General features: G+C 47.5%; 1 protein-coding gene across 4 annotated transcripts in view; it reads left to right on the top strand.

Moving 5' to 3' along the window:
• The window catches only part of zeb2a (zinc finger E-box binding homeobox 2a), a 40421-nt gene extending 12843 nt beyond the window's left edge, over positions 1-27578 (top strand). For 2 of the 4 annotated variants that reach the window (XM_085434871.1, XM_085434870.1), the window contains 8 exons: positions 11967-12188; positions 12499-12567; positions 13123-13329; positions 13676-13890; positions 16048-16156; positions 16984-18878; positions 20039-20219; positions 22433-27578. In XM_085434871.1, coding sequence (XP_085290997.1) covers positions 11967-12188; positions 12499-12567; positions 13123-13329; positions 13676-13890; positions 16048-16156; positions 16984-18878; positions 20039-20219; positions 22433-23031 — 3497 coding nt within the window. In that variant the 3' untranslated portion in view covers positions 23032-27578. The remainder of the gene's footprint in view (positions 1-11966; positions 12189-12498; positions 12568-13122; positions 13330-13675; positions 13891-16047; positions 16157-16983; positions 18879-20038; positions 20220-22432) is intronic. The other 2 variants (XM_085434872.1, XM_085434873.1) reach the window with 2 other exon arrangements.
• Positions 27579-27803: the final 225 nt, after the last annotated feature.

Genomic DNA, 27803 nt, shown 5'->3' with positions numbered 1-27803 from the left:
GATCAGTAGTGTTGAAGCTGGGGTTTCGGTGACACACAGGGATTCCCCCGCTATCAGAGGGCTGCGGTGGTTTCTGGGCACAGGAAGGAAATTTTCAGTTATTTTAGGTTTTGCTGACATTTGTTAGAGTTTCCGTTCTCAGAGTGATGCCAGGGACGCACACAGGAACTGGGTTACCTGTGTGATGCCAACTCACCTGTCACCTGTCTCACCTGCTTCCTCTCTGTGGTTCAGAACTCAGCATCTGCTGTGTCCCTGCTTCTGATTGGTGGGTGTCCTGTGAGTTTGTGATTAGTGAGCGGAGCTCCTTCTCTCACAGCCTCTTCAGCTCGTTGACAAAGACAAACTCTTCTTCATCCTCCTCTTGTTAACGTGGCGCTCTGTCACACGCTCCTCCTCTCATTAGTGTGCTGTTGTCTCACACTCGGGGTGCAGAATGAAACCCGATGACATATCAGAGATGAAGTCGCTTTGGTTAAACGCTTTAACTCGTTGACAGGATAAAGGACTTTTATTTTGAAGAGCAGTGAGAGCGTGACTGGGGAGGGATAGAATGATGAAGGCTGATGAAGGCTTTTCAGCCTCAAACTGAGGACTTGAGGCAGGTCTGAGCTGTTGTGAGCCTGCCCACGTGATGCTGGGCGGATGGAAGGATCGGGTGTTCCTAATAAACTGGTCTCTCTCCCCTGGTTGATCTGAAAGGGATTGTCCATTAGAGTTCAAAGGTCACTTCCAAACTGCGTCAGAAGCTGAAATAATCAGGTCTTAGCTTTGCATGCAGTGTGTTTCACACTTGCTTCTCGCTGTGACTTCCTGGTGCGCTGTGGGGAGCGTCTCAGAGGGAGGAGCCATGACTCTGACACACAGGCGTCTCCTCACACCACGGACCTCATTCAGCGAGCGGGCTGGGCCTCAGAACCACCAGAGCTCTTAGAACCAGCGGACCGGTTTCAAAGGGTCAGAGGAGGAAAGTGGATGAGCTGCTCACACAGAGCAGCCACATTCTTGCTTCCTGCAGGGAGGGGCTGGTGTGTGTGTGTGTGTGTGTGTGTGTGTGTGTGTGTGTGTGTGTGTGTGTGTGTGTGTGTGTGTCACTGTGTGTGTGTGTGTGTGTTACTGTGTGTGTGTGTGTGTGTGTGTGTCACTGTGTGTGTGTGTGTATGTGTGTGTGTGTGTGTGTCACTGTGTGTGTGTGTGTGTGTGTGTCACTGTGTGTGTGTGTGTGTGTGTGTGTGTGTCACTGTGTGTGTGTGTGTGTCACTGTGTGTGTGTGTGTGTGTGTGTGTGTGTATGTGTGTGTGTTACTGTGTGTCTGTGTGGACTGAAATAGTAGCTTGTCTCTCCATCTGTCTCTATTCATTCCTGACTCATGCTGCAGCGTACTGGCTTTAGACCACACCTAACACACACTGACACACACACCTGTAGGTGGCTCTGACAGAGAGTTAAGTGACGTTTTCTCCCCCCACACTGGAATCAGCTGATCAGCAGATGAACCTTTGAGAGGCGGTGATGTCATCACTGTACAGTGACGTGTTACTGTTACCAGGTTACAGGAGTTCTAGTTTTCAACACCTGAGCATCAGGTGGTTAGTTGTGACCTCACACTGATCAGCTGATGCTCTTGTGGGCATGATATACACCACAGCGCTGTCAGCAGGTGTCGGGACAGCTGTTGCTTTGTTGCGTTCTGCAGTTACGTCAGTGCCAAGGATGTGACGGTATCAGAGGAGGCGGTCCTTGTGAACACCGGTGTGGCCTCAGATTCCAAATACGGCTCCACGAGAACCTCAAAGTCTGGATGGTTTGAGTTATGACAGATGTGTCCACAGGACAGCTGTCCACTGTGGGGACGTCTGGGGTCAGGTTCTGCTGGGTCATGTGAAGACTTTAAGAAAGAGGTGAATAAAAGGATTAATGATGAAGACGATGAACTCATTAACCCAAAAGGTTTTCAGCTGCTGCTCGTACATCTCCTCTCAACTCTAAGCCGAACTTTGAAATTGTGGTTTCAAGGCCCCGGTTCTGCGGGTTCTGCCTCGCTGCTCTGAGCGGGTGTTGCTCTCTCTGAGACCTCGGAGCAGAGAGCATTATGGGCCGTGGTATTGTTTGAGGTCTTCCCCGCCTCCCCGTTATTCACAGAAGACGGAAGTAGTTGTTTTTCAGCTGCGATCAGGTAATGAAGCAGACTTGTTGTGCAATCAGAGTTTTCAGGAAGTTGAGGCAATGCTCATCCTCGCCGCTCATCATGTGATCTGTGTGTGCAGGTTTGAGACGCACTGGGTTATTGTCTCTCGGGTCAGTGTCTAACCTGAGCTGGACCTGAACCCTGATCTGAGAACCAGTTAAAACTGGTCCATTACCATCAGAGAGTCACAGAGGAAGCTGCTGCTGCTGCGCTCGAACACCTGCTCAGGTGGTCTTACATGACTGAACGGTCTGTTGGTGTGAGGTGTGTCTGTGACGCTGCCAAACACAGAAAAGTCTCAGTTTGTGAGCCCGGTGACTCCTTGATGAGTGTGTGCATCCTGATGAGGGTGGGGTCTTTCATTTCCTCTCTGATACAGAGAAATGGAGGAAAACGTCGTCACGCCGTCAGGTGATAACCGCAGAGGCAGAACGGTTCTCAGACATTTCTTCCACCAAGCGTCACGGTTCTTTCTCTTCAGGGAAATGTCACTTTCACTTTCCTCATTTTCTAACGTTTCTATCGGGCAGCGAACGCCTCGTCGCCTGTTGGAAATCAGCTGATAATTGATCTTTCTCTCATTTCCCACGACCACTTCCAGTAAAACACGCCGTCCACTTTACAGCCGCTCGACCGCACGCTCGCCGTTAACGTCACGAGGACGAATAAAAGACGAGGAAGAGTAAAGTGCGGCGAGGACTTAAAGGCTCTGAGTGCCGCCCGGCGACTCGCTCAGCCATTTGTGGTTTTTAAGCAGACAGACGAGGGAGGCACCTGCTGCTTCATCACCACCACCATCATCATCTACATACACAAATATGGAGATGAAGTGAGCGTCTGTAGTTTGTTCGTGTTGTCTGAGGTGTGATGGTCATTTGCTGAGGATCAGCGGGTGCTGGGTTCGGTTGGAGTTCGGTTGGAGTCGAGTGTGTGACGGGAGCTCAGTTTGAGCGGCCACCTTTTTCCTTGTAAAATGAGGGCGTTTTTTTTTTTTTCCTTTGAGCCGCAGCAGGAAGTGGAGACTCCTGAGAGGTCTAATGGAGACCACAGCGCTGTAACACCGGGCTCATTGTCCCGCCCCCACCCAGATCCCACTCAGGTCAGCAGCATCACAGCGACTCGACTCTCTGCGGGCACGCCGGCGTGCAGGCTCAGGAGTACACAGGAAGTCAAATCACTTCTTGTGTAGTGATGTCACATTTTATTTAAGTATGTGGACAGTACGCTCCACCCACACTCCCTGCTGGTTGTAACTGGGACCAGTAAGTGTGGAGCACCTGATGATGACACCACTGGATGCTCAGGTGTCAGTCACCGTCAGTCCTGTGATTGGTCAGTGATTCACAGCGAGGAGCGTGCGATGCATCAGAAGTCATTTCTTTGATTTGTGTGCCCCGCAAACGCTCGGCCACTTGAGTGGAAAGTTCGACCCCGAGGACAGAATGCCTGTCAGTTCCCGTCACCTCACTGGCTGCTCCTTGCTGCCATCGATGGCGTGCAGTGAGAGCAACTGTATGGGGGTCGCAGGTCACGTGGTGGATGAGCACATCTGTGTGTCCAAAGGTGCGACCGCAAGCGCTGACCTGCTCTAATGACACTTCAGTTCCTGTCGGTCCTTCACCTCTGAAGGCAACAATGGCGGCAGCTACTTAGTGTTAATGTTACTCTTATTACTCTTTCTGGGTTGAAAAATCAAACTTTTAACATATTTTCAGGCGAGAAGTTAGCTGTGTAAACTCTAAATATCTGCTCGTTTATCAAGACATCGCATATTTGCAAAAGTGTGCCGACATTTTCGGAGACGTCTGTTACCCACCCGCTCGATAGCTAGCCGGTGGTCACTCAGTGGTCTCTCGACCCGGCGAGAGCAGCGGACTCCCGCTGTCTTTCGCTACTCAGGTTAAACATGATATATAAGTCATTAAAAAATGTAATTGTTTGGCTTTTTTTTTTGATGTTTTATTTGTTCCAGAGTAAATCGGTTTGACTGAGATCAAAGTTACTAGATTAGATAAGATTAAATAAAACTTTATTAATCCGTCGGCTGGGTTCCTCCGGGATTTTCACACAGCTGATTAAACAGAAGTGTGAGACAGTCGAGAATTTATGCTAGTGTCCTGTTATATTTTAGATAGCAAGGAGCAGACGGCCGAGTTTATTAAACTCCACCGAGACAGTGGTGACACAAATCTGAAGGCTAGACCGTCCCATTTCACAGCCTCGCACTTCTGGCCTTCTCGGTCTTCGAAGGAACCGGCCCACGCAGACCGCGAAGGCCGGGTCCTCCCAAGGATGCGGCCTACGTTTTGGGGGAGAGCTAATGTGTTCAGCTTGTCAAATTTACTTAAATCTTCGATCACCAGCAGTGTGACAGTGAAGTGCTGTACTGTATGTTTATAAGTTTGCTCCCCAACAAACACACCAATGTCGACGAAACGTCGTCACCTCCAGGTGATTTTGGTTTCATTCTATAATACTGGACTTATTTTCCACGAAGGTTTGAACTTTGAGAGTTTTTAAACAGGAGAGAAAAGTTTAATAATTGTAAAAAATAAAGCTGGCTACTTCATAGATTTCACCGATCGCTGGTTATATTTAGAACGTAACTCCCGTGATAAACGAGGGACCAGTGTAGTTCAGGGAGGACTCTGTCCCAGAAGTCATGTCTGAAAAAAGTAGTTCTCAATTATAAGTTAGATTTAACAAGTATGTAAGATTGAGTTTAGAGGTTCATTCAGTAATTAAATTTATTACAGATGATGAGGGTAAAATATATTTTATAACCAAGCAGGTAACAAAGAACACATGTAAATAATGTCATTATTGTAGGAGAACGTTCTGGAAAAGGTCAAATGACCTTTGGATTAAGAAGATTTAAAGACGGCGTTTAAACTGACCTCACAGCTACAACAATCACAAACACGTGTCCACGTCTGCCTGCAGCCGCTCTGCTCGTCAGGCCTGAAACCGTCTCATTGGCTGCTCTTCTTTTGCTTCACTCTTTATTTGCTCTGATTGGTTCTCCACACTCTGGATAATTATTCATCACTGTCGTGTACAGTTTACTATGTATGCCATTAAAAATGGACTGGAATCATTACTTCAGAACAAACGTGAGACAGTTTATAAATGCGATTTCTTTGTTGTTAGCTTTGTGTTTACTCTTTAACACAGTCGGTGTGTGGGCATGCAGTTCTGACAGCTACACTCATGTATAGAGGATCAGGTTACTTCATGATTTCCCATATGGAAAAGATTTATATAAACCTTATAAAGTTTGTATCTGTCTTGTGTGAAACTTGTATGAAAAGCATACAAGAGTGAAAACAGATATAAGACCCCTTGAAAAATTATATAAATGAAACTTGTATGTTTTGGATACTTACTAAAACAATATATGAAAGTAATGAGAAAGTGGCCACTTTCATGAGTAAATCATATAAGCTTTTACTATTTCTTTTCCATATGGGTTAGCTATAGTTTACAGCTGCTTGGCGCTTTCTTCTAAGTGAATTAGTTGACTTACTATAAGATAGCATAAAGTACGGTAAGATAAGCTCGGTTTTAGCTGGTTACTCGTGCTAGCTAGTACTTAAAAGTTAACCATTATATGTTAGCTCTGCTACGTGCTAACATTTAACAATTAGCTAAAGGTTAACCGTTACATGTTAGCACCTTGCTACGTGCTAGCTGCTCTGGATTTGGTTTTACTGTTAGCAGTCAGGAGCAAACAGAAGCCTGTGAAATGGTGACTCTGGGTGAACTGTGAATGTGCTGACAGCAGCGGTTTCTTCTTCTGCTCCTCCGTGCCCAGCGGTTGTGTCCGGCGGCAGGTTGTGGTTTGCTCTCTTTGTCCACAAAGGTCTTGTGAGTCAAAGTTAAAGTGACTCCATCAGCAGTTTCACTACCTCAAACTGTTCCAGGAACGAACCTAAAATACCTCCGAAGTCCAGTCAGTCCGCAGTGAAGCAATACCTGGAACAGACGTCGCAGATGTGAGTCATGTGGTCGATCAGCTCGTGAAATGGCGGCCCGTGTTGTTACAGTAACGGACTCGTGTCTCAGTACACCTGCTGACTTTACAGCCTTTGATTCATGTGATTGATCCCTTACCTTCTGTTGTTTATGGGTTTATTAAAGTGCCATTTTTTACTGTTTCACTTACACTGAGCTGACGGTCAGACTCAGCACAGGCCCCAAACTGAGCGTGGGTTTGATGCCGCTGCCTGCTGGTGGCAGAGGTTTGACTGGCTGGTGTTCAGCTGAGTGTTGGAGGGATGTGGGCTGAGGTAGGATCAGGTGTTGTAGTGAGTCCGGTCCCTATATGGGAGCTCTGTGATCCGGATTAGGACCGTTGCTGTGTGAAGATGGTCCTGATCCAGCAGCGAGTCGGTGAGTGTGACGGCAGAAACTGACAGCGAGCTTTAAGAAGCAATGAGACGGGCGCGCACCGCCTGTTGTTTCCCAGAGCGGCGGGAAGCTAAAATACCTGCAGTCGTGAATTATTGGAGGGAAAGTTTTAGTAACGCTGCTGTGAGAAGGTATTCATCAGAGGGATTTAATAACCGTCTTCTTCCTCCTCTTCGTCTTTTGTAAAGACTCATCCTCCACCTGGGAAGATGAATAATTCAGACACCCGCACCCTGAGAGGCTGCTGGGCTGTAAACCCTCAAACGTCCTCAGTGCTGTCTCCATCCATAATTCACACTGAAAGTCTGACTTTCTCTTAAGGTAACCTACATTTTACTGGTGGGGGGAGCCCATGTGCTCCATGTGCCCCCCCCCCCCCCCTTCCCCAGCAGCCACAGGCTGATGATTAATTAAACACTTACACAGAAACATGAAGTTTGACAGGCTTCAAAATGCATGTAGAACAAGATTGTGTGTGTGTGTGTGTGTGTGTGTGTGCACTCGTGCTTGAACTGTAGCAGAAACAGCAGTGAGGCAGAGCGCCGTTCACACCTCTGACCTCCTTGTCCTCCTTCGGTTGGTGTGGGCTGTTATCAGTGCTGCGCAGCCGCCGCCTCCTCTCTGCTGCGTCTGTAATCAGACGGCACGGCGAGGCGGAGCTGCTGATAGGAGTAACGTTAGCTGTCAGGTCGAGGCCGGCATCACCTTGGCACCTCCTCGCTAACCGTCAGTGAAGCTGCTGAACTGATGGAGCGAGGCCCGGTGTTTGTGAGTAACCGAGGCTGTGACGGCGTCACGGCTCTCGCACACTGAAGTCATAAACACCTGCTCATGTATGGATCAATCATCAGCACATCTGTCCGTGGCTCTGATTATTTCCTTTAACCTGAGGAGCGATCAGAGTTCCTTCCTTCAACTGTAAACATCATTCAGCTGCAGAGAAATGACCGACCGATCGATGAATCAACCGATGTCTCTGACTGACTGATCGATCGATCGATCGATCGAGAAAAGTGAAGGCTGTGAGCCTGGCACTGACACAAAGGTCTTTTAAGTTGTTACATTAAATTCACATGATTTACACAAACTGAATGTTTGATGTTATTTTTCTCATTTCTGTCTCTGCGACAGACAGAATAGAATAGAATAGAATTCAACTTTATTGTCATTGCACATGCACAGGTACAGGGCAACGAAATGCAGACAGGAAGTGACGTCAGCGTGCTGCACTTATTCCACGTGCACTGCATGTTCTATATGTTTGACATGTGACACTCGCTCAAAGATGAGCGTGTGTCTGTGTGTGCGCGTGTGTCTGTGTGTGTCTGTGTGTGTCTGTGTGTGTCTGTGTGTGTGTGTGTGTGTGTCTGTGTGTGCGCGTGTGTCTGTGTGTGTCTGTGTGTGTCTGTGTGTGTCTGTGTGTGTGTGTGTGTGTCTGTGTGTGTCTGTGTGTGCGCGTGTGTCTGTGTGTGTCTGTGTGTGTCTGTGTGTGTCTGTGCGTGTGTGTGTGTGTGTCTGTGTGTGCGCGTGTGTCTGTGTGTGTCTGTGTGTGTCTGTGTGTGTCTGTGTGTGTGTGTGTGTGTGCGTGTGCGTGCGCGTGTGTGTGTGTGCGTGTGTGTGTGTTATCTGCTGCTGTCTCTGGGTGGAGGTCGACGGCCAACGCGCCGCTGTAACCGACCTGAACACTCAAGGTGCCAAAACTTGATTAACAGTTTCAGAACCGACGCTTCAAAGAGGAACTGCTGCTGTCACACCTTCACACTGATAACAGACACAAACAGACACAGACATGTTTTCATATCCTTGTGGGGACATCTATTTGATATAATATTTTCCCAAACCATCCAAATGAAGTCCCACATGTATTTTGATGGTTTGAGGAGTAAGTGGAGTTGCTGCTGGGCTTTGCTGACCACGATGCTGTGTCCTTTGACCAGGCGGGATCTTCTGAAATGTGCACACCCAGGAACTTGGTGATGCTTACCCTCTCCACAGCAGCACCATTGATGGTTAGTGGGGTGTGCGTGTGTGTGTGCACGCTGACTCCTGCTGATAAATAAGAATGAATTTAATTCACCCCCCCCCCCCCCCCTCCAACAGCAGCAGATGAAGTCATTAAAAATGCTCCAGCAGCACCAACACGGTCCATAGGTGCAGCTCGGGTGGAGGTTTGCTTCGTCAGCAGAAACGCGTGAACCTACGGTGGGATTTTCACCGTTTGAAGCAGCCTCTACTGGGCGTTAGAGGAACTGCAGGGTTGGTGCTTCAGGTGATGATTGGTGCGTTCAGAGGAAGTCCGTGTGCAATGGACCGATCATGTATTCCACACAGGCGCCATCACAGCGTGTGAAACCAGTGTCATGTCACACGGCCTGCTGTCCACATACTTTTGACTCGGCCATCTTTTGAATATATACGTGTTACACAAGCAAAAGTGTGCGTTCAGGCTTTGTGGTCGAATCTATACAGATGTTGTTAGCAGTGGACCATGTGTCCAGATACTTTTGGTGACTGGGTCACACAGAAACACTCACTCAAATATCAAAACTATGTGGACAGATCTTAAGGCCATATCCATTTAAACATTATATATGTGAGTCCTGAGCTGTCCACAAACTTTAGGCTCTGCAGTGTAATTATTAGCTGAAACTATTGCTGTGAGGCTTTGTCCATTTAAACCATATGTGAGTGTAACATCAGGTGTCCACTTACTTCTGCCCATTATTCACCTATGTGCTCTCCCTATGATGATTCACTTCAGCTCTTAGCCGCTAGGCAGCGACCTCATTTCCTCAGCGACGTGTGGCTCCCCCCTCCCCCGTTACTCAGGTGATCTGCTCTGAGCGAGCAAGTGAGAGAGTGAGAGAGAGTGAGAGAGGAGGCAGAGCTGCTTTCATTACCTCACAGCGAACGGCAGGAACCGGACGCAGCACCTGCATGGGGACGCCCTCTGTGACCTCATCGATGGCTGGATGTTATGAGAGCGGCGGAGCGTGTCAGAATGATCAAGCCTGCAGGGATGAAGCAAACATCTGGAGGTCCCATTTCAGCCCGAGAGCTGCTGTGGAGGCACTGTGGAGCCCCGCCCACTCATCACAACAGATGATTGACAGCAGATATATGTCTGTGAAGGTTCTCAGTCATCCGGGTCATTGTAGTCAAAGGAGCTACAACTTAAAGAAGTCCAGACGCTTCTCTTTGCAAGCTCCTTTGACGACAGCAGATATAGAGCTGTGATTGGCTGCCAGAGATGACAGTCAGGTGGAGATTTCCATGAAGCTGTGACACTGCTGCAGGAAGTGATCAGTGGTCAATCAGTCTGATCATGTGATCAACAGCTGATCTGAGACACGTAAACAGGAAGTAGAACCTGCCAGGTGAGCGCTCCGTGCAGGCAGTTTGACTCCGTCGTGTTTCTGTTGACATTTCTTCTTCTCTGTTTTTTTTGTTTTGCTGTGTGTGTGTGCCTGTGTGTTGGGTTGGCAGACTGATGTCATCATGAATGATGTAAGTGTGATGTTCTGACATCGTCGTGTTTCGTGTGTGAGTCGACGGACGGACACTTGAGCCAGTGTTCGATCTGTCCTTCCCCCAGTCTGACAGAAATGTTGGAGCAGGAGGAAGATGAAACCCGGGGAGGAGGAAGAAGGCGGGGCTAATGTGTCTTTGTATGAGGAGGAGCGGCGCTCTGTGATGTGTCGTCTGTTTTGTCCCTGAATGGACTCAAAGACCCTCTGAAACCTGGGGGGTGGACGCGCTGTCTGAGTTGCCCCCGGTGACATCTGCCACTCTGCCTCCGTCATGTGACCTGGCAGGCAAACAGCAGCGTGAATGGCCTTTGTTTGGGAGGTCAGTGCCTGCTGCCCACCGACCAATCAGGGCACGGGACCCTCAGCCTGCTGCGGCATTCTCTGCTTTAAGGTGGAATCATGGTGGGGAGGATTTAAGGTGGAATGTTATCTTTGAAGTTTAAGGTGGAATTCTAAGCATAAAGTGTTTATTTCCTTGCTCTGTGACGGTGTCCACAGGAAGTGGAGGAAGTGTGTGTGTTTACCATTAGTGCTCAAAGAAAACGAACGCTTTGGTTTTTAAAGTTTAACATGAGTGATAAAAGGCACTGGTGCTTATCTGCAGGTAACCAGACCATCAGCCACATATGTGGGCGGAGCTTTAGCCTGTCACATATGTGGTTCAGAGCTGAGAACAGGTAGACTCTGGCCCTGCCCATTCTGCATCACTGATGATTATAAGCTATTATTGAGGAGGTATAAAACACACACGCACGCACGCACGCACGCACGCACGCATGTTTAACACTGCAGATGAAAGTTTAGAATGGAAATCAGGTAAAAACTAAAAGTATATGGACACACTGGGCCTAATATAGAGTGTGACTGTCCAGATACTTTTGGCTCTCCTGTGTTTAGATATGTATTCATGGATATGGATGTGATGGCTCCTCATCCATACAAGTGTTATTCGTGTCCAGGTGTGCACATACCTGGCTGGTACTGCTGATGTACTGAATGAGGGTCTAAAGATAGACGTGAGCATATCCTGTGGACTGTCCACAGACTGATAGCAGGCCGGGCTGTGATTGGGGGATTCCTTCACACGCTGGTGTTTATATTCTGACCCTGCAGTCACGGTTTGTTGCCCCGCCCCTCCCCCTCAGACACTAACAGCTGAGCCAGCTTACACAGGCTTTGTTTGAATCCACCCCCCCACCGGGGTCCCCCAGTTAAGAGTCCTGGGGACACCCCTGTCCTATTGATTAGATGATCCTGGTTAGTGATCGATTGATTGTGTGCACCCAATCTCTCTCACACACACACACACACACACACACACACACACACACACACACACTCTCTGCTATTGTGTTTTCTGCCTTTGGAGTGAAAGAATGTGTGGGCGGGGCCTGTGTCTGATGTCTAACGTGTCCTGGGACCACACAGCGAGCCTGTTTGATCACAGAGGGTTAACACCCCCCCCCCCCGTCCTTGGTATTCAGCCCGGGTCAGCAGATTTCTCCGTCGTGCTTTTTCATCTGCACCTGTCGTGCAGTTGTCCGGGACGCTGCAGACAAAGATCATATTATGAACGGGCTAATCTGCGTGTAGCTGGAGGAGGATCTGCGCTCTGTGGGAACCCGCCGCCGCCTGCCGCAGGAAACGCCATCAGAGCCAGATTAACCCGTTCCCATGATGTCAGCGTAGTGTGGCCGCTCGCATCAGAGCGCAGAACAACTGCAGACCAATCACGAACACCCAATTCTCACTTCCTGTTTAACACTTGTTAAAGAACATACGCCGTGTTTACAAACACACTAAGGTCAGAGGTCACCCCCTCTTCTTTTGTGTTTCAGTGCTAAACTATGAGAACGTTGCGGAAACTACCTCAGACACCGATGACGAGGACAGTTTCGGAGGAGGTGGCGCAGGAGTGGACGAGGAGGAGGGCAGTCCGGCAGGCGTGCCCGCTCTGGAGGCGTCGCCCCGGGTCGGCCACGCCCTGCTGTCCCACCGTGACCAGGAGAGCGCCGAGAGCGGAGATGGGTTCCAGGACCCCCATGCCTGGAGACGCATCGGTGAGTCACGTGGTCACCTGTGAGTTGGTGAGGTCAGAGGTCAGCGTGCGGTGTTTTGGGCCATGTTTAAGTGTTTTGTAGTTTTTCTGTTTGATTTTAAATCTGGTCTCATGTTCGGTTTCTGCTTCTCATTTTCTCACTGTTTTTGTCATGAATATTTTTATAGTTGTTTGTAGTTGCTGTTATTAGTGTCGGGGGGGTTGAATAGCTAAATGATACCCATGACTCGGGAGGATACAGGAGGAAGGGACCAGCCTCCATCAGAGGAAGAGCAGGGTAAATGATGTGCTCCTGTGTTGTGTTTGGACAGACGGGGGGACGGACGAGTACGAAGCCGTGGGCCCGGAGGCGTCTCCTCACGCTGTGGAAAACAGTGCAGGTGAGATCACACACAATCAATCGTCACCCATCAGCGTCATCGCCGTCAGAAGAGGTTTTATTTATATTTGTCTCATTTTATTTTTAGCTCTGTCTCCATACTTTGCTCCTTTGTTTTTTATAAATTTTTTACTTAACTTTACTGTACGGCTCTTTGGGATAATATTTTTTGTCTTTCTTCATCTTTATTTATTTGAGTAATTAAAGCTAATTAATGATAATGACTAATGATAATTAGCGATCGTAATTAAAAGCGTAATGTAAAATGTCCTGCTGAATTTTTGTCTTTCACATAATTTCCCGAGTAATTAATACAAACTGTGGGATTGCTTATTGGTGTGGGCGTGGCCTACAGCAGGCTGACTTCAGTTGGTTCCTTCGCTGTTGTCGTAACTTTAGAGGAAGTAAACGACATCCCTGGTCATAATGGTCAATGGGCAGTCAGAGGACCCAGCAATGTTAGTTTAGGAGTCCCTCAGGGCTCAATGCCGGGTCCTCTGAGGTTGCAGTGTGATGATTGGTCCTCTGACCGGACGAGCTTTGTCCCTGCATCCAGGGAAGCGACTAGAGGGCATCCCTGAGTTGGACGAGTACTTCCTGAAGCGTAAACTGGAGGACGGCGACAGTCACTCTGCGTGCATCGCTGAGTACCTGCAGCGCAGCGACACTGCCGTCATTTATCCAGAAGCCCCAGACGAGGTGGCGCGCCTGGGCACGCCTGAGGCCACGCCTGAGGCCACGGGGCAGGATGAGAGCGAGCACGGTGAGAGACCGAGAAGACAAACTGAGCATTACAAATTGATTAATCATTTTTAAAGAGATTATTAGTCAAAAAGCTGGCAGCTCAAACATGTGACTCTGAAGCTTTGTAGAGAGAAGTCAACAAGCTGGCTTGTTAACGAGATTATAGAAGATTCAGATTTCACTGGTGCCACTCCGACCGCAACCTTTAGTATGATGTGTGTTTCTGTGACCTTCAATCCCAGACTCATCATTTTGACTGTAAAATCATCTCGAAGTTCAAAACAGTTGGGAGCTTCAGTCATGTGACTTTTCTGTCTAAATAAAGGGTTAAGGACATTGTCTCTTTCCTGACTTCTGACCTACAGACCTTGGACCCGACACGCAGGATGACTTCGCCCAGCTGCTCACGTGTCCGTACTGCGACCGCGGCTACAAGCGCCTGACGTCTCTGAAGGAACACATCAAGTACCGTCACGAGAAGAACGAGGAGAGCTTCCCCTGCCCGCTGTGCGCTGAAACTTTCGGCCACCGTGCTCAACTGGACCGTCACATGACCACACACAAGCCTGCCAGAGACCAGGTAACGCACACCTATTACATCCATTTAAACCTTTATTTAAAAGTCTGTCACAGGAGTTCCAGTATGAAATCCATAAAGACACAGTCTTCAAACGTTAGGACTGACTCCACGCTGGCTTCACTAACAGACAGAAAACTGCAGTGATCAGAGAAGAAGCTGCCGTCAGGTGCTGACACTGCACTGCATCAGCTGTGGATGCTGAGCAGCGGAGGAGGGAGGCTCGGGGAACTCCATCAGTACATGCGATGACTCAGATTAGTAATTAATCAGCGGCTGTGGTCCCTGCAGGGTAAAAACAGATAAAAATACACCAAGGCTGGAAATTTAAGCTGCGTCAAAAGGAGCAGAGGACCGCAGACGGAGCCCTGAGGAACGCCGCCTCATTCTGTTTGTTTAGAAGGGTGAGAGATCCACGTGGCTTCCTGCTGTCTAACACATGAATGAAGTTCCTCCCAGTTCTTCCAGTCTGCCCAGTCGCTCCATTATTAACCACCTCCGTTCTGGGTGTTTTTCTCAGCAGCTGTAATGTGTCGTGCGTGGGAGGTGTGAGTGCGTTGACTTCCTCCGGCCATCAGACTCCACATCAGCTGCTGCTGCTGGAACCGATTAGATTCACGGCCTTCCTCTGATGCTCGGGCAGCCTCGGTGGCAGGCAGGGTGTCACACAGTAATCTAATCATAAGCTGGTGTTAAATGTTTCCTGCACACGCCTGTTTGCTGGCCCTCATGATCAAAAACTCACATTAGAGTCGGTAACTAAGCACTGAGTCATTCAATTTTCCAATTATGCTGTGATCGTAATGAGATTTCCTGAGTTTAGACCTCGGGTCTCCTCACAGAAGCACAAATAGCTTTCATACCTGACCCCCCCTCCACCAGCCTTAACCAGCACCAGATGGTCTTCTCCCTGCTGGATTGAAGACTCATAATCCTCTAAGTGGCCGTTTATTTGTGTACTTCCTGAGTTAAACTGTTAAAGAGAGAACAGGCATGTGTGCGTCGGTGAGGAGGAAGCAGATCTGTCTGTTCAGTCTTCACGGTTTGCCCCCGACAGCAGCGCCTCACTCAGTAATCATTGTTCACAGGCTTTCTACTGTGCTGCTGAGTGCTGCGGTAAAACATCTGTATGGCACGGCCTCACAGCTGTTCAGGCTGTGCTCGCACAGCCGGGACTGCTCCTGAGTATGCAGCACAAACACTCACAGCTGTTTGCTTCTTGCCGTGATGTGGCTGCTTCAAGCAGTGGCCACACTAATGCAGTTACATATATATATACAGTTAATCTTCACTGCATGACAGTGTGATAAGGAACGCGTGACAGTGCTCAGTCAGCACAAACTGCCCAAGCCCACTTTTATCCAGTTTAACCAGTCCTCAGTTCCTGCATGGATGGGTGGACAGGTGGATGGGTGGGAGGGTGGATGGTGAACGGACAGATGGATGGGTGGGTGGATGCTGGGAGCAGCAGTGTTTGGTTAGGATGGACCTTGTGCAGGTTGTGTTTGATTTGAGTCCAAACTGGTAAGATTTGCAGACAAAGACGTGATCATTAACGACGGTGGTTAAGAAGTTTTGTTGGTGATTCAAAGCACGTAATTTCTTTCAGCGGTAATTTCAGTTTAAACAAAAACATTTGTGTTTGCGTGTGAGGGACTGGGACAAGCTGGTTCATGTTGGAATAACGAGGTCCTGGCAGAGGTTCCCTGCTGGATCCCAGGAGATCTGCTTTCCTGCATTTGTGGAGTCTCCTCTGGGGTTGAACTCATGGTGAATGAGTGCAGATCAGAGCAGAGAGTAGAGCGTTTACTTGAAGCTGTTTTCTCTGCTGTAGACGACAGAAACAAGTCTTCAGGTTTGTGTTTCCTTCACCGATCATCTGCATGTGAGACGAAAGGATTTGAGCTCCCACTCAGCAGAGGGGGGAGGACGCTCCCCGACTGTTTGTGTTTGTTTATCTCTGTATTTGCATTTCAAATGTTGGGAATGCACCTCCACCAGAAAGTGTTACCTCTGCACAGCGCCACCCACGCCGTTTCTCAGAATGCCTATCAGATCTGCTTCACTAAATACTATTAAATTCCCCGTTAGCTCGTGCTCCCTCTCTGCAGCGACTCCCACTCCTCCTCCATCACTTCAAATCTGTTTTTCTCTCTGCAGCCACCACTGCTTGCTGAAGGAACTGGAAACCGCAAGTTCAAATGCAGCGAGTGTGGAAAAGCCTTCAAGTACAAGCACCACCTGAAGGAGCATCTTCGTATTCACAGCGGTGAGTGGAGTTCTGAGGGCCGGATCAGAGCTGAAACTTTCCGCAGACACGGGTCTGATCCGGTCCTCCTCGCGTTTACATCGACTCTGATAAAACGCTGATTGTGTTTCCACATCTGACTGTCTGGCTTCTGCTTTAGCCACAGTATTAATACATCTGACAGTCAACAGTTTCACTTCCCATCTTCATATCTGATCACGAAGCAGTTCAGCTCCAAAAAAGGAACATTTTCATCATGATGGTTTCTATTTTTATTGAAGATTCATCCACTGATTTTTCCATTGATTTGATTATTAAAACCAAAACCCAAAGCGTCAGTTACTGTATCATACATAGTAATGTGAAGTATACTCATAAAGCACCTCATTAAAATGAAGTTTTTAAAAAGAAAACCTTTCTAAAATAGAACATCTGGACCGCCTCCAAAATCTCGCTGCTGATCTGTTTGTTCATTTCAATTTTTGTTAGTCAGCAAACAAACAACTATTCAGACAGTTGCTGGTTATCGTTGAATTGTTTTAATCAGCGAATGAACCGATATTATGAGCTCTGAATTACAGTGGGGGACACGTTAGCTAAAAGATGTGCCAGAGGGTCAGTTCATAGTTAATCCTGGACGTCAGCAGCTGAGATGGTGCATGGATAACATACACTTTGCTGGTGTTGAAGGAGGAAAAGCACCACCTCCAATTCTGGATCAAAGGTGTAAAGATCACACTGGTGACTAACTGTGGACGAATGATGATGTTTTAAGTAAATACCTGACGTTAAACTATAGAGCACGTTTGTGGGCTGAGAAGTAATCCAGACGTTGGGCTGTGTTTCAGGTGAGAAGCCATATGAATGCTCCAACTGTAAGAAGCGCTTCTCCCACTCCGGCTCCTACAGTTCCCACATCAGCAGCAAAAAGTGCATTGGCCTGATTGCCCTCAATGGAAGAGTACGCAATGGAAATGGTGGCAAACTCGGCTCCTCTCCCAGCTCTACAACCTCATCACCTGGAAGCCCCGCCCTGGCCCAGCTTCGCCACAAACTTGAAAACGGGCGCCCGCTGGGGCAGCAAGACCAGCCACGTCAGCTGGACATAAAACCTGAGCCGATGGACTTCAACGACTACCGGCTATTGATGGCCTCACAGCATGCGTTTGGGGGACCCGGGGTCTACCTGAACGGGCGGGGGGGAAGCCCCTTGGGTTTTCACAACTCCTCCCAGAGTCCCCTTCAACATCTGGGAGGCATTGGGCTGGACCTCCAAATGCTGGGCTACGTGAGATCCCTTGGCAACAACCTGAGCGAGGTGCAGAAGGTGCTCCAGATTGTGGACAACACGGTGTACAGGCAAAAAATGGATGGAAGCCCTGAAGACAAGCTCAGGTCCTACATGAAGGAGTTAGGTGCCCAGATGGAGGAGACCAAGGCAACTCAGGGTGGCTTCCTGGTGACGGGCGATGGCAGTCCCACCAAGAGCATCATAGATTACACACTGGAGAAGGTCAATGAGGCCAAGAGTCTGATCGACGAGTCTAAGAGGCAAGAGGGTGTTAAGAAGGAGAAACCAAGCCATTCTGTGGATCTCAGCAGTGAGGAAAAGAAACATGAAAACCAGAACCAGTTCCTGCCATTCTCCTGCCAATACTGCAAGGAGACCTTCCCCGGGCCAATCCCCCTGCACCAACACGAGCGCTACCTGTGCAAAATGAACGAGGAAATAAAAGCCGTCCTGCAACCGGCAGACGGCTGTCCCGCTGGCCACCAGGGAGGGATGTCCTCCGAGGTCTCCAGCAACGACCGAGCCACCAGCCCCGTCAGCCACTTCAAGGATCACGTGTCGTTGCTCAAAGCTTATTTCGCCATGAACACTGAGCCCAACTCAGAGGAACTGCTCAAAATCTCAGTTGCTGTTGGCCTCCCTCAAGAGTTTGTCAAGGAGTGGTTTGCCCAGTGGAAGAGCCAAAACCACCACGGTAAAAGGTCACCACCTCCTGACTGCAGTGGACCAGAAGTCAACCACAGATTGAACCGGTCTCCAATGTCACTTCCAGCTGCAGATTTACACCGAAGCTTCACTAATGGCTTTTGCGAGTCCTCCCACCAGTTTACAACCAGCCGGCAAACAGCAGGGCAAAAACCACTAGAATCATTGGACCACTTGAGAAGCAACACTCCATCACCCCTTAACCTTTCCTCGACTTCCTCCAAACACTCTCAGAGTAGCTCTTACACTCCGAACAGCCTGAACTCGGAGGAAGCCCGCGGGGACACACCGCTGGATCTGTCGCTCCCCAAACACATGGCGCAGAAGCGCGCCTCCGCCGGAGAGAAGCGGCCCAGACCCAATGGTTTAATCAGAGAGCACAACGGGGAGGCTTTGGGGCGAGAGCAGGTGTCTGGGCCCTTTGATTTGGTCAACATTAAGAAGGAGGTGCTGGGATCTGATGGTGGAGGGAATGCTATTCACCAACTGGAGAAAAGCACCAGTCCCATCTTTGGGATTAATGCCTTTGCTGGCGGACCTGTCTACACCTCCCTTCCACCTCACGGAGCATTTCCCCCACACACCTTCATGACTCCTGCCCAAGCGACCATCCCAGGCCTCAGGCCCTACCCGGGTCTTGACCCCATGAGCTTCCTGCCTCACATGGCCTACACCTACGCCACTGGGGCAACCACATTCGCTGAAATGCAGCAGAGGAGAAAGTACCAGCGGAAACCAGGCTTCCAGGTAAAAATCATGTAAAGTAAGGACAATGCGTTTTGTTTTGTTTGTTCTTTCTTCTAAACAGAGCCAGCCAGGAGCCATGGAGGGTCAGTATTCCCAGGTTTTGGTAACCCCGACCTGCTCAGACTGGAGTGTGTTGCACTGAAAACCTCCAAACTGGCCGTGCATGGCTCATGGTTGGACAGATAACAGCAAAGACAACAGGTGGCTGTTAGTTTTCAGGGCTTTTCATCTCCATCACACAACATGGCGGCTGGCAGTCCAAACCCGCCATCAGCTCCGTTAGCTTTGATCATGATGACGTGTTTGCTCCACAGCACAGAAGTTGGATAAAGGGATTGTTTGTTGGGCTTGGGGCTTACAGCTGTCTGTATAGTGATGTGTTAAAAGTATTGTTGACCCAGCCAGTGTTGAGCGTGGAGAATTTTAAAGGGTCTCCCTGCCACGGGACCTATGAGCTGAGCTTCAGCGTTTCCACTGTGGCGTCTACATTTAACTGGTCTCATTATGGGGCGGGATGTGTTTGCTCCGACTGAAAGTAGTCAGAGTTTTCCAGGTTTCATGTATGAGTATTTTTAAAAATGCAAAGTGTGGAAGTAATGCCAGAGAAAAAGAGGCTGGTTCCACAAAAGACTCGAATACCTCCAGATTCAGAATTTTTTGCCCTTTAAAGGAAAACTTCACTTCCTGTAAAGAAGGGAAGTTCATCTCCTGAAAACAAATCACAGATCAAATCTGGATTTAGTGAAATGCTGAGAGTTTTTCACTGTGCCATCATAAATACCGTTTGTCAGCAGCACCAAAGGTAAACAGCTCATAAGTCCCGCCCCTTGAAGTGCCGGTCACCGCTGACTCTTGGATGATTTGTATGAAAGCAGCTGCGTGGACTTTTTGGGAAAGTTCCTGAAATTGAAACTAAAAATGATGGTCAGCGCTTTGTTCCGGTCTCGTGGTAAACCTCTGACCTCAGCTCACCTGCTGTCAGCTGTTATCTGTAAACACACCCCTCTTTCTCAGAGTCTCCTGGGTGAGGGGGACTTACCGGGTTGGGCCTTTAAGCCCTGTCCAGACTTGGGATCATAGAGGCGGTGGGGGGGAGTCTCGTGGCGCGAGGCTGACAGGTGTGGGATTATCGGGGTACTGAAGCTCTGTCTCTGTCTCAGGGGGAGCTGCTGGACGGCACGGCGGACTATCTGTCAGGCCTGGACGACCTGACAGACAGCGATTCGCTGCTCTCCAGGAAGAAGATTAAGAAGACTGAAAGTGGTATGTACGCGTGTGACTTGTGCGACAAAACATTCCAGAAGACCAGTTCCCTCCTAAGACACAAATATGAGCACACAGGTATATATAACACTTGGACACTTCTTTTTACCCACCCAATGCCTCCTTATTTCCTCTGTCCTCACTCTTCTGTTTCCTCACGTAGCTCCCCACTCGTAGCTCTGCTTCTCTCTTTTGTTCTCTGCAGGCCGTGGCCTTTAACATGCGCCTTTCTTTTCAGCGGGGGGTAGGCAGCCTTTAATACAGAGAGCAGTACAAAAACATTCAGCGCCCCAAATATCAGCAGCACCTCATTCACACTGAGAGAGGAGGAGGAGTGCATGTTTGCATGACTGTGTGAAGATCAAAAGGAAATATTAATTACAGCCGAGAGATGGTCCATTTTTTTCCATTTTTAAACTGGAAACAAACAACTTATGATAACACCACAGCAGGAAAGGTGAAGCAGCAAACACTGTTCTTATTAAAGCGTCCCAGTTTACCGAGTCGCCCCGCAGGAAATGTGATGAATGTGGAGGCTTCAGTAAGACTGCAGCATTGTGGGGTTTAATGCTTTCATGAGATTTCTCTGCAGGACTCTTCTGATCCAAATCAAAATCCTAAACGACCCCCCAGCATGTCCTGAATAAAGTCAGTGTTTCACTAGTTTGGTGTCTCATCTTCACGCCTTTCGCTGCGTCACGGATAAAGGTAATCTGTGGCGTTAAGCAGAGCCACACCCTCAGACGACTCTGGCTGCACGGCGTCAGCTCAGTTTGTCATTTTCTCACTGCTCTGGAGATAAAATCAGTGCTTTTTAAATGAAGTTTGGTTCATGTCCTGCCTCACACATTAACCCACATCACTTCCACTTAATGACCCATTAACATGCAGCATATTTACAGCATTTCATGGAGCCTCCTTTCAGCTGCTCGTTATCAAAGGTAGTAACACATGGTAATGACTAGTTTTCTGTTCTTGAACACTCACATTCATCTTGATTTTACTTGTGTTTTTTGTTTTCTCGTCGTTCTCATGATTTTATTATTTAATATTAAATAGTAATTTTTCATTGACGGACGTCAGACTGATGCTTCCTGTCGTCAAATTCGGTGCTTGTCCTGGTGTTACAGTAAAGTGGGGTTTATGATTTGGGAGTTGGAGGCTCACGGAATGATAATCATGTGTTGTTTGCATTCCTCTGACATGTGATAGAACAAAAGCTGAACACGAGAACACGTCTTTGTTGTTCCCATTGATACAGGAAGTCAAACCTGCGTGTTTGTGCTAATATTGGAGTTTGGTTGATCTTACCTGTGTGCCGTCCTCACAGACTCAGACCTGCTCTACCTTCATGTCTTTCACTCAGTTGCATCACCCTCATGTTTCCCTCCCACCTCCAACACTCGAAGCAGGAATCTACCGTCTCAGTTATTTCTGCCGCAGTGTGTGTGTGTGTGTGTGTGTGTGTGTGTGTGTGTGTGTGTGTGTGTGTGTGTGTGTGTGTGTGTGTGTGTGTGTGTCAGAATGCCAGCTATGGTGGATGTTACAGGCGCTCCGGGTCTATTTGTGGCTATGATCTGCCTGTGTGTGTGTGTGTGTGTGTGTGTGTGTGTGTGTGTGTGTGTGTGTGTGTGTGTGTGTGTCGGGGTAAAGCCATGTTTTTGGTGCATGTGTGCGTGGGACGTGTGATTGGGCAGCATTCAGCCTGCCAGTTGGCAGCAGCTGAAGCATCCTGTTCAGACATAAGAAATTTCCGCCTGTACAGTCGTAGTAAACCAGCTCTGTGTGTGTGTGTGTGTGTGTGTGTGTGTGTGTGTGTGTGTGTGTGTGTGTGTGTGTGTGTTGGGAGCTGTTACAGCTGTTAGGGTTCCTGCCCCTCCTTAAATTTAAATCCGGAGCTGTGATGTCATCGCAGCTGACCGCAGGCCGCTGAAGGTTCGCGTTACCTCGTGGTGTCTCAAGCATGCCTCATTGTTGTTATGGCAACAGACAGACACCGAGGGTGTGATGAAATGTTAACAGGATGAGTTGAAGATTTTAGTTCAAACCTGTCATGTTTTTGTTGTTTTTGTTTTTTACCGTCAGCCAATCACCGCACAGGTTTCAAAGATCTGTAGTTCAGTCTTCTGATTGGTGATTGTTTCAGCTGTGTCTTTGAGTTAAGAGATTTGTTTCTTGTTCCTTCGTTGGGTTTGCAGCTGTCTGTCATGTGCTGATTCACTCTGCTGTGTGTCTCCGTGTCCAGCTGTGTCCGTCCTGACCGTGTCCCACCCTCCATTGTGTTTCTGCAGGTAAACGTCCGCATCAGTGTCAGATCTGTAAGAAGGCCTTCAAACACAAGCACCACCTGATTGAGCACTCACGCCTGCACTCTGGAGAGAAGCCCTACCAGTGCGACAAGTGCGGCAAGCGCTTTTCGCATTCGGGTTCGTACTCGCAGCACATGAACCACCGCTACTCATACTGCAAGAGGGAGGCCGAGGAGCGTGAGGCGGCCGAGAGGGAGGACAGGGACAAGGGAGGCGGAGGAGGCGTTGCAGTTGCAGGGCTGGAGCCCACCGAGCTGCTGATGAGGGGCTACCTCCAGGGGCTGGGGCCCCTTGGATACTCGGACCCAGAGGACCAGCAGGAGGATGGCGGCAGTGCGATGCTGAGGGTCAGCGGTGAGGGAGGAGTAGGACGGGAGGAGAGGGAAATGGACGGCAAGATGTCTGAGGAGGTGACAGAGCGGCAGGAGGGAAGTTTCAGAAAAGGAGAGGAGGAGCAGGAGTGCGACAGCAGGAGCCAGATGGACTTGATGGGGGACGTTGAGGGTAAAGGCTCGCCGCTGCCGATGGACGAGAGTTCACGAGAAGGGAAAACAGACGGCAGGTCAGACCAGGAGGACTGATGAGGAGCAACAAAAGCTTTGGGACGCTGGCTCGATGCAGCTGCTGCTTTATGAGGGGCTGAAAGGAAGATGAGGGCCGGAGGGGACGGCGGTCATCTTCTCACACCAAATTAGTGTTTACTTTAGACTTCCTGCTGAGACTGATGGGTCACAAATGTGTTTATGGTCTGATTCAGCTTCGTTCGCGTTCAGCCGACCGAAAACATAAATGATTTTAAAAAGGCTGTAATGTGCAGTTAACTTAGTATTATTAACAAAACTCGTGGCCTCTGATTTATCAGGTTCAGTCTGATTATTTTCTCCTTCAAAGTGTTTGTTGACACCTTTTCTTAATGGAGTCCTGTTTCTTTAACATTTTAAAGTTTAAGTTCTGCCGGTAGCTAAAGTGCTGGGATAGTTTCACAGCCAGAAAGGCCGAACTTTGAACCTCGGCAGTTCAGTCTGAAGCTCTCAAACCCTGAAGCTTAAGGTTTCTGCTGAGCTGATGTTAGATTTGATTGATAGATTTTTAGATCTTGGGGCAAAACCCCAAGACCCCAAGGCACTAGTTTTCAACCTTTAAGTAAAAACACTGAAAATAGAGCCCAAAAAGCTTCTACTTAAATCGGACAAGCAAGCCTGTACAGTACAGAAGTATTTTTTTATTATTGTGTTTGTGAATCCAAGAGAAGACAGGTTTACCTTGAGACCTACTGAGAAACCAGTTTTGTTGTAGCAGAACACCATTTACTAAAGACACTAACAGCAACCGTAGCAACTCTGAATGACGTGTTAGGGTGAGCGATGGTCTCGGTCTAATTAGGGACTCTGTGGAATGAAGAGCAGGTTCAAGTTGTAGTTCTCTGAACACCAGGTGTGGTCTTTGAGGCGTACCGTCATATACGCGTGGTCGTTAATGATCCCTGCTCGATTTTGCTAGGTTAGCTTGTTTTCATCACCATGATACCTAAACACACATTCAGACCTGTGGGAGGTTTTATGTGAATGAAATAATGATGCTAGCAACATTATTTTGTATGATTTTAAGCATTTGAGGGTAAATCTTTGGAATCAATTCAATTTTATTTATACAGCGCCAAATCACAACAAAAGTCGCCTCAAGGCGCTTCATAGATACAGAGAAAAACCCAACAATCATATGACCCCCTATGAGCAAGCACTTTGGCGACAGTGGGAAGGAAAAACTCCCTTTTAACAGGAAGAAACCCGCAGAACCAGGCTCAAGGAGGGGCAGGGCCATCTGCTGTGATTGGTTGGGGTGAGAGAAGACAGGATAAAAGATATGCTGTGGAAGAGAGACAGAGGTTAATAACAGATATGATTCAATGCAGAGAGGTCTGTTAACACATAGTGACTGGAAAGGAAAAACTCAATGCATCATGGGAATCCCCCGGCAGCCTACACCTATTGCAGCATAACTAAGGGAGGATTCAGGGTCACCTGGTCCAGCCCTAACTATATGCTTTAGCAAAAAGGAAAGTTTGAAGCCTAATCTTGAAAGTAGAGATAGTGTCTGTCTCCTGAATCCAAACTGGAAGCTGGTTCCACAGAAGAGGGGCCTGAAAACTGAAGGCTCTGCCTCCCATTCTACTTTTAAATACTCTAGGAACAACAAGTAGGCCTGCAGAGCGAGAGCGAAGTGCTCTAATAGGGTGATATGGTACTACAAGCTCATTAAGATAAGATGGGGCCTGATTATTTAAGACCTTGTATGTGAGGAGCAGGATTTTGAATTCTGGATTTAACAGGAAGCCAATGAAGGGAAGCCAAAACAGGAGAAATCTGCTCTCTCTTTCTAGTCCCTGTCAGGACTCTTGCTGCAGCATTTTGGATTAGCTGAAGGCTTTTCAGGGAGTTTTTAGGACTTTCTGATAATAATGAATTGCAGTCGTCCAACCTGGAAGTAATAAATGCATGAACTAGTTTTTCAGCGTCACTCTGAGACAGGATATTTCTAACTTTAGAGATGTTGCGCAAATGGAAGAAAGCAGTCTTACATATTTCTTTAATATGTGCGTTGAAGGACATGTCCTGGTGAAAAATGACTCCAAGGTTCCTCACAGTGTTACTGGAGGCCAAGGTAATGCCATCCAGAGTAAGAATCTGATTAGATACCATATTTCTAGGCTTTTCAGGGCCGAGTACAATAACCTCAGTTTGATCTGAATTAAGAAGCAGAAAGTTAGCGGCCATCCAGGTCTTTATGTCTTTAAGACATTCCTGCAGTTTAACTAATTGGTGTGTGTTATCTGGCTTCATGGACAGATAGAGCTGGGTGTCATCTGCATAGCAGTGTAAATGTATGCTGTGTCTTCTAATGATGCTGCCTAAGGGAAGCATGTATAATGTAAACAGAATTGGTCCTAGCACTGAACCCTGTGGAACTCCATAATTAACCTCAGTGTGTGAAGAGGACTCTCCATTTACATGTACAAACTGGAGTCTATTAGATAGATATGATACAAACCACTGCAGCACAGTACCTGTAATACCTACAGCATGTTCTAATCGCTCTAATAGGATATTATGGTCGACAGTATCGAACGCTGCACTGAGGTCTAGCAGGACAAGCACAGAGATGAGTCCACTGTCAGAGGCCATAAGAAGATCATTTGTAACCTTCACTAAAGCTGTTTCTGTGCTGTGATGAGCTCTGAAACCTGACTGAAACTCTTCAAATAAACCTCTGCAGATGATCTGTTAGCTGTTTGACAACTACTCTTTCAAGGATGTTTGATATAAAGGAAGGTTGGAGATTGGCCTATAATTAGCTAAGACTGCTGGGTCTAGAGATACTTTTTGAGTAAAGGTTTAACTACAGCCAGCTTGAAGGCCTGTGGTACATAGCCGATCATTAGAGATAGGTTGATCATATATAAGATCGAAGAATTAATTAATGGCAGGACTTCTTTGAGCAGTTTTGTAGGAATGGGGTCTAAAAGACACGTTGATGGTTTGGAGGAAGTAATTATTGAAGTTAACTCAGAAAGATCAATTGGAGAAAAAGAGTCTAACTTAACATCGATGGTACTAAGAGTAGCTGTAGATAATATTACATCTGTGGGATGATTATTGGTCATTTTTTCTCTAATGATAAAAATTTTATTTGTGAAGAAGTTCATGAAGTCATTACTAGTTAACGTTAAAGGGATGGTTGGCTCAAAAGAGCTCTGACTGTTTGTCAGCCTGGCTACAGAGCTGAAGAGAAAAAATCATAGCCTGAACCTGATGAGTCAAAGGTCATGAGTGTTTTGTGTGAAGTTTGGTTTGATGAGCCCAAACGGAGAGGCAGGTCCACAGGAAGTCTGAATAACACTGGGATCTATTATTGTTATTATCAGTGTTAACGTTTAACTTTTAAAACGCCTCCACGCCGCAGGTAACCTCCGTCAGTCCCTGAGCGGAGACTCGACCCCATGAGCGTCCCCCCCCCCCCCCGAAGCTTGTGGGACCGTTTAAAAATCCACATTATGCAAAAAACAAAAGAAGAAGAAGAAGTCGTAATGAGTATCACTATAATGAAATGAAGCTGTTTTTAATGTACAGTATTATAAAGGCCTAAAAGCTGTGTGGTGCTATGTTGTTCTTAACTTTCGGTGTGTTGTTGTGTTCGAACCTCACTTCAGGAAATTGCACTCCACTCCCTGAATCACTACAAAATAAAAGAAAAAGGAAAAAAAGAGGGTATACAGCCTCGAACACTCGGCCACTTCCTGTCAGTGTTATTGTCGTATTTTATCTCCTTTTACTGTGATGTTTTTATTTTTTATTCGACTTTATTATTTTGCCAACTAACCACATGACTTTGGGCCTCCTGATTTGTTTTTTTACGTGGAGGAACATTTAAACCTGTGTGATTTTCAAAATAAAACGTGGAGTCTTAAAGCGCAGAGGAAATGAAAATGAAAGGCAGAGCCCTCTGAGTGTGTTGAATTTTCTCCAGAGAAAGCCTTATTATATGCAAACCTTTCACCTGTGCCATCCCTGTACAGCGCCACCTGTCCTCTGCTTCAGTATTAAAGTGACGAGCTTACCTGTCCGATGCGTCAGTGTTAGCGTAGCAAGGCGTCAGTTTCTTAGTTTACACGTTTGTGCAATTTTCTGTGTTTCTGTTCACCTCAGTATTTCTGTCAGTATTACTTTTGTTTTTAATTTGAGAGTTTGCCATTTTATTTATGTGACTCATTTTATATTTCCTAATTTTATTTATTTCATACTGTAGTGTACAGTATTAGAGTTCCTCACAAACATCTATTTTAGTAAAATGATCGGAGCAAAACTCTGGAGCGTTTCTTGTTGCTTTCTTTGTTTTTTCCAAACTACTGGAAATTTTAAATTTGGGGAACTTTGGATACGAAGCTTCTGGTGAAAACACTGTATTTAAAAAAAAAAATCCACTTTAATCATCCCACTAAAGAGGTGATGAAAGACTGGTGAAGACGATGAAGGAATTCCTGAAATGTTTTATGATTTTTCATTTTTAATTTCCATGCTCGAATAAATGTAGCCAAAATCAATTTTAATAAAGCTGTGTTATTCTTCTTGTAGCACCGGGGTCTGATTCATTAACGCCTCAGCGACGAAGACGAGCGCCGTTTTTAGCTTCCTCGTGTTACCGTCACATTGCTGCTCGCTCACATCATCGCTCCCCCCCCCCCCCACACACACACACCTGACCGCAGTACACACACCTCTCAGCACGCTGGCTTCAGGCTGGACCTTCGTCCTGAACATGAGCTCAGCACTGACGGATAAACTTTATTTAAACTGAC

Source organism: Copadichromis virginalis, linkage group LG16 (assembly GCF_057382275.1).
Source record: "Copadichromis virginalis isolate Kocher_CV1m ecotype Utaka linkage group LG16, C_Virginalis_male_GT1.1, whole genome shotgun sequence".
Lineage (NCBI taxonomy): Eukaryota > Metazoa > Chordata > Actinopteri > Cichliformes > Cichlidae > Copadichromis > Copadichromis virginalis.
The sequence above is the reverse complement of the archived record's forward strand: the minus strand, read 5'-3'. Positions and strand labels throughout refer to the sequence as shown.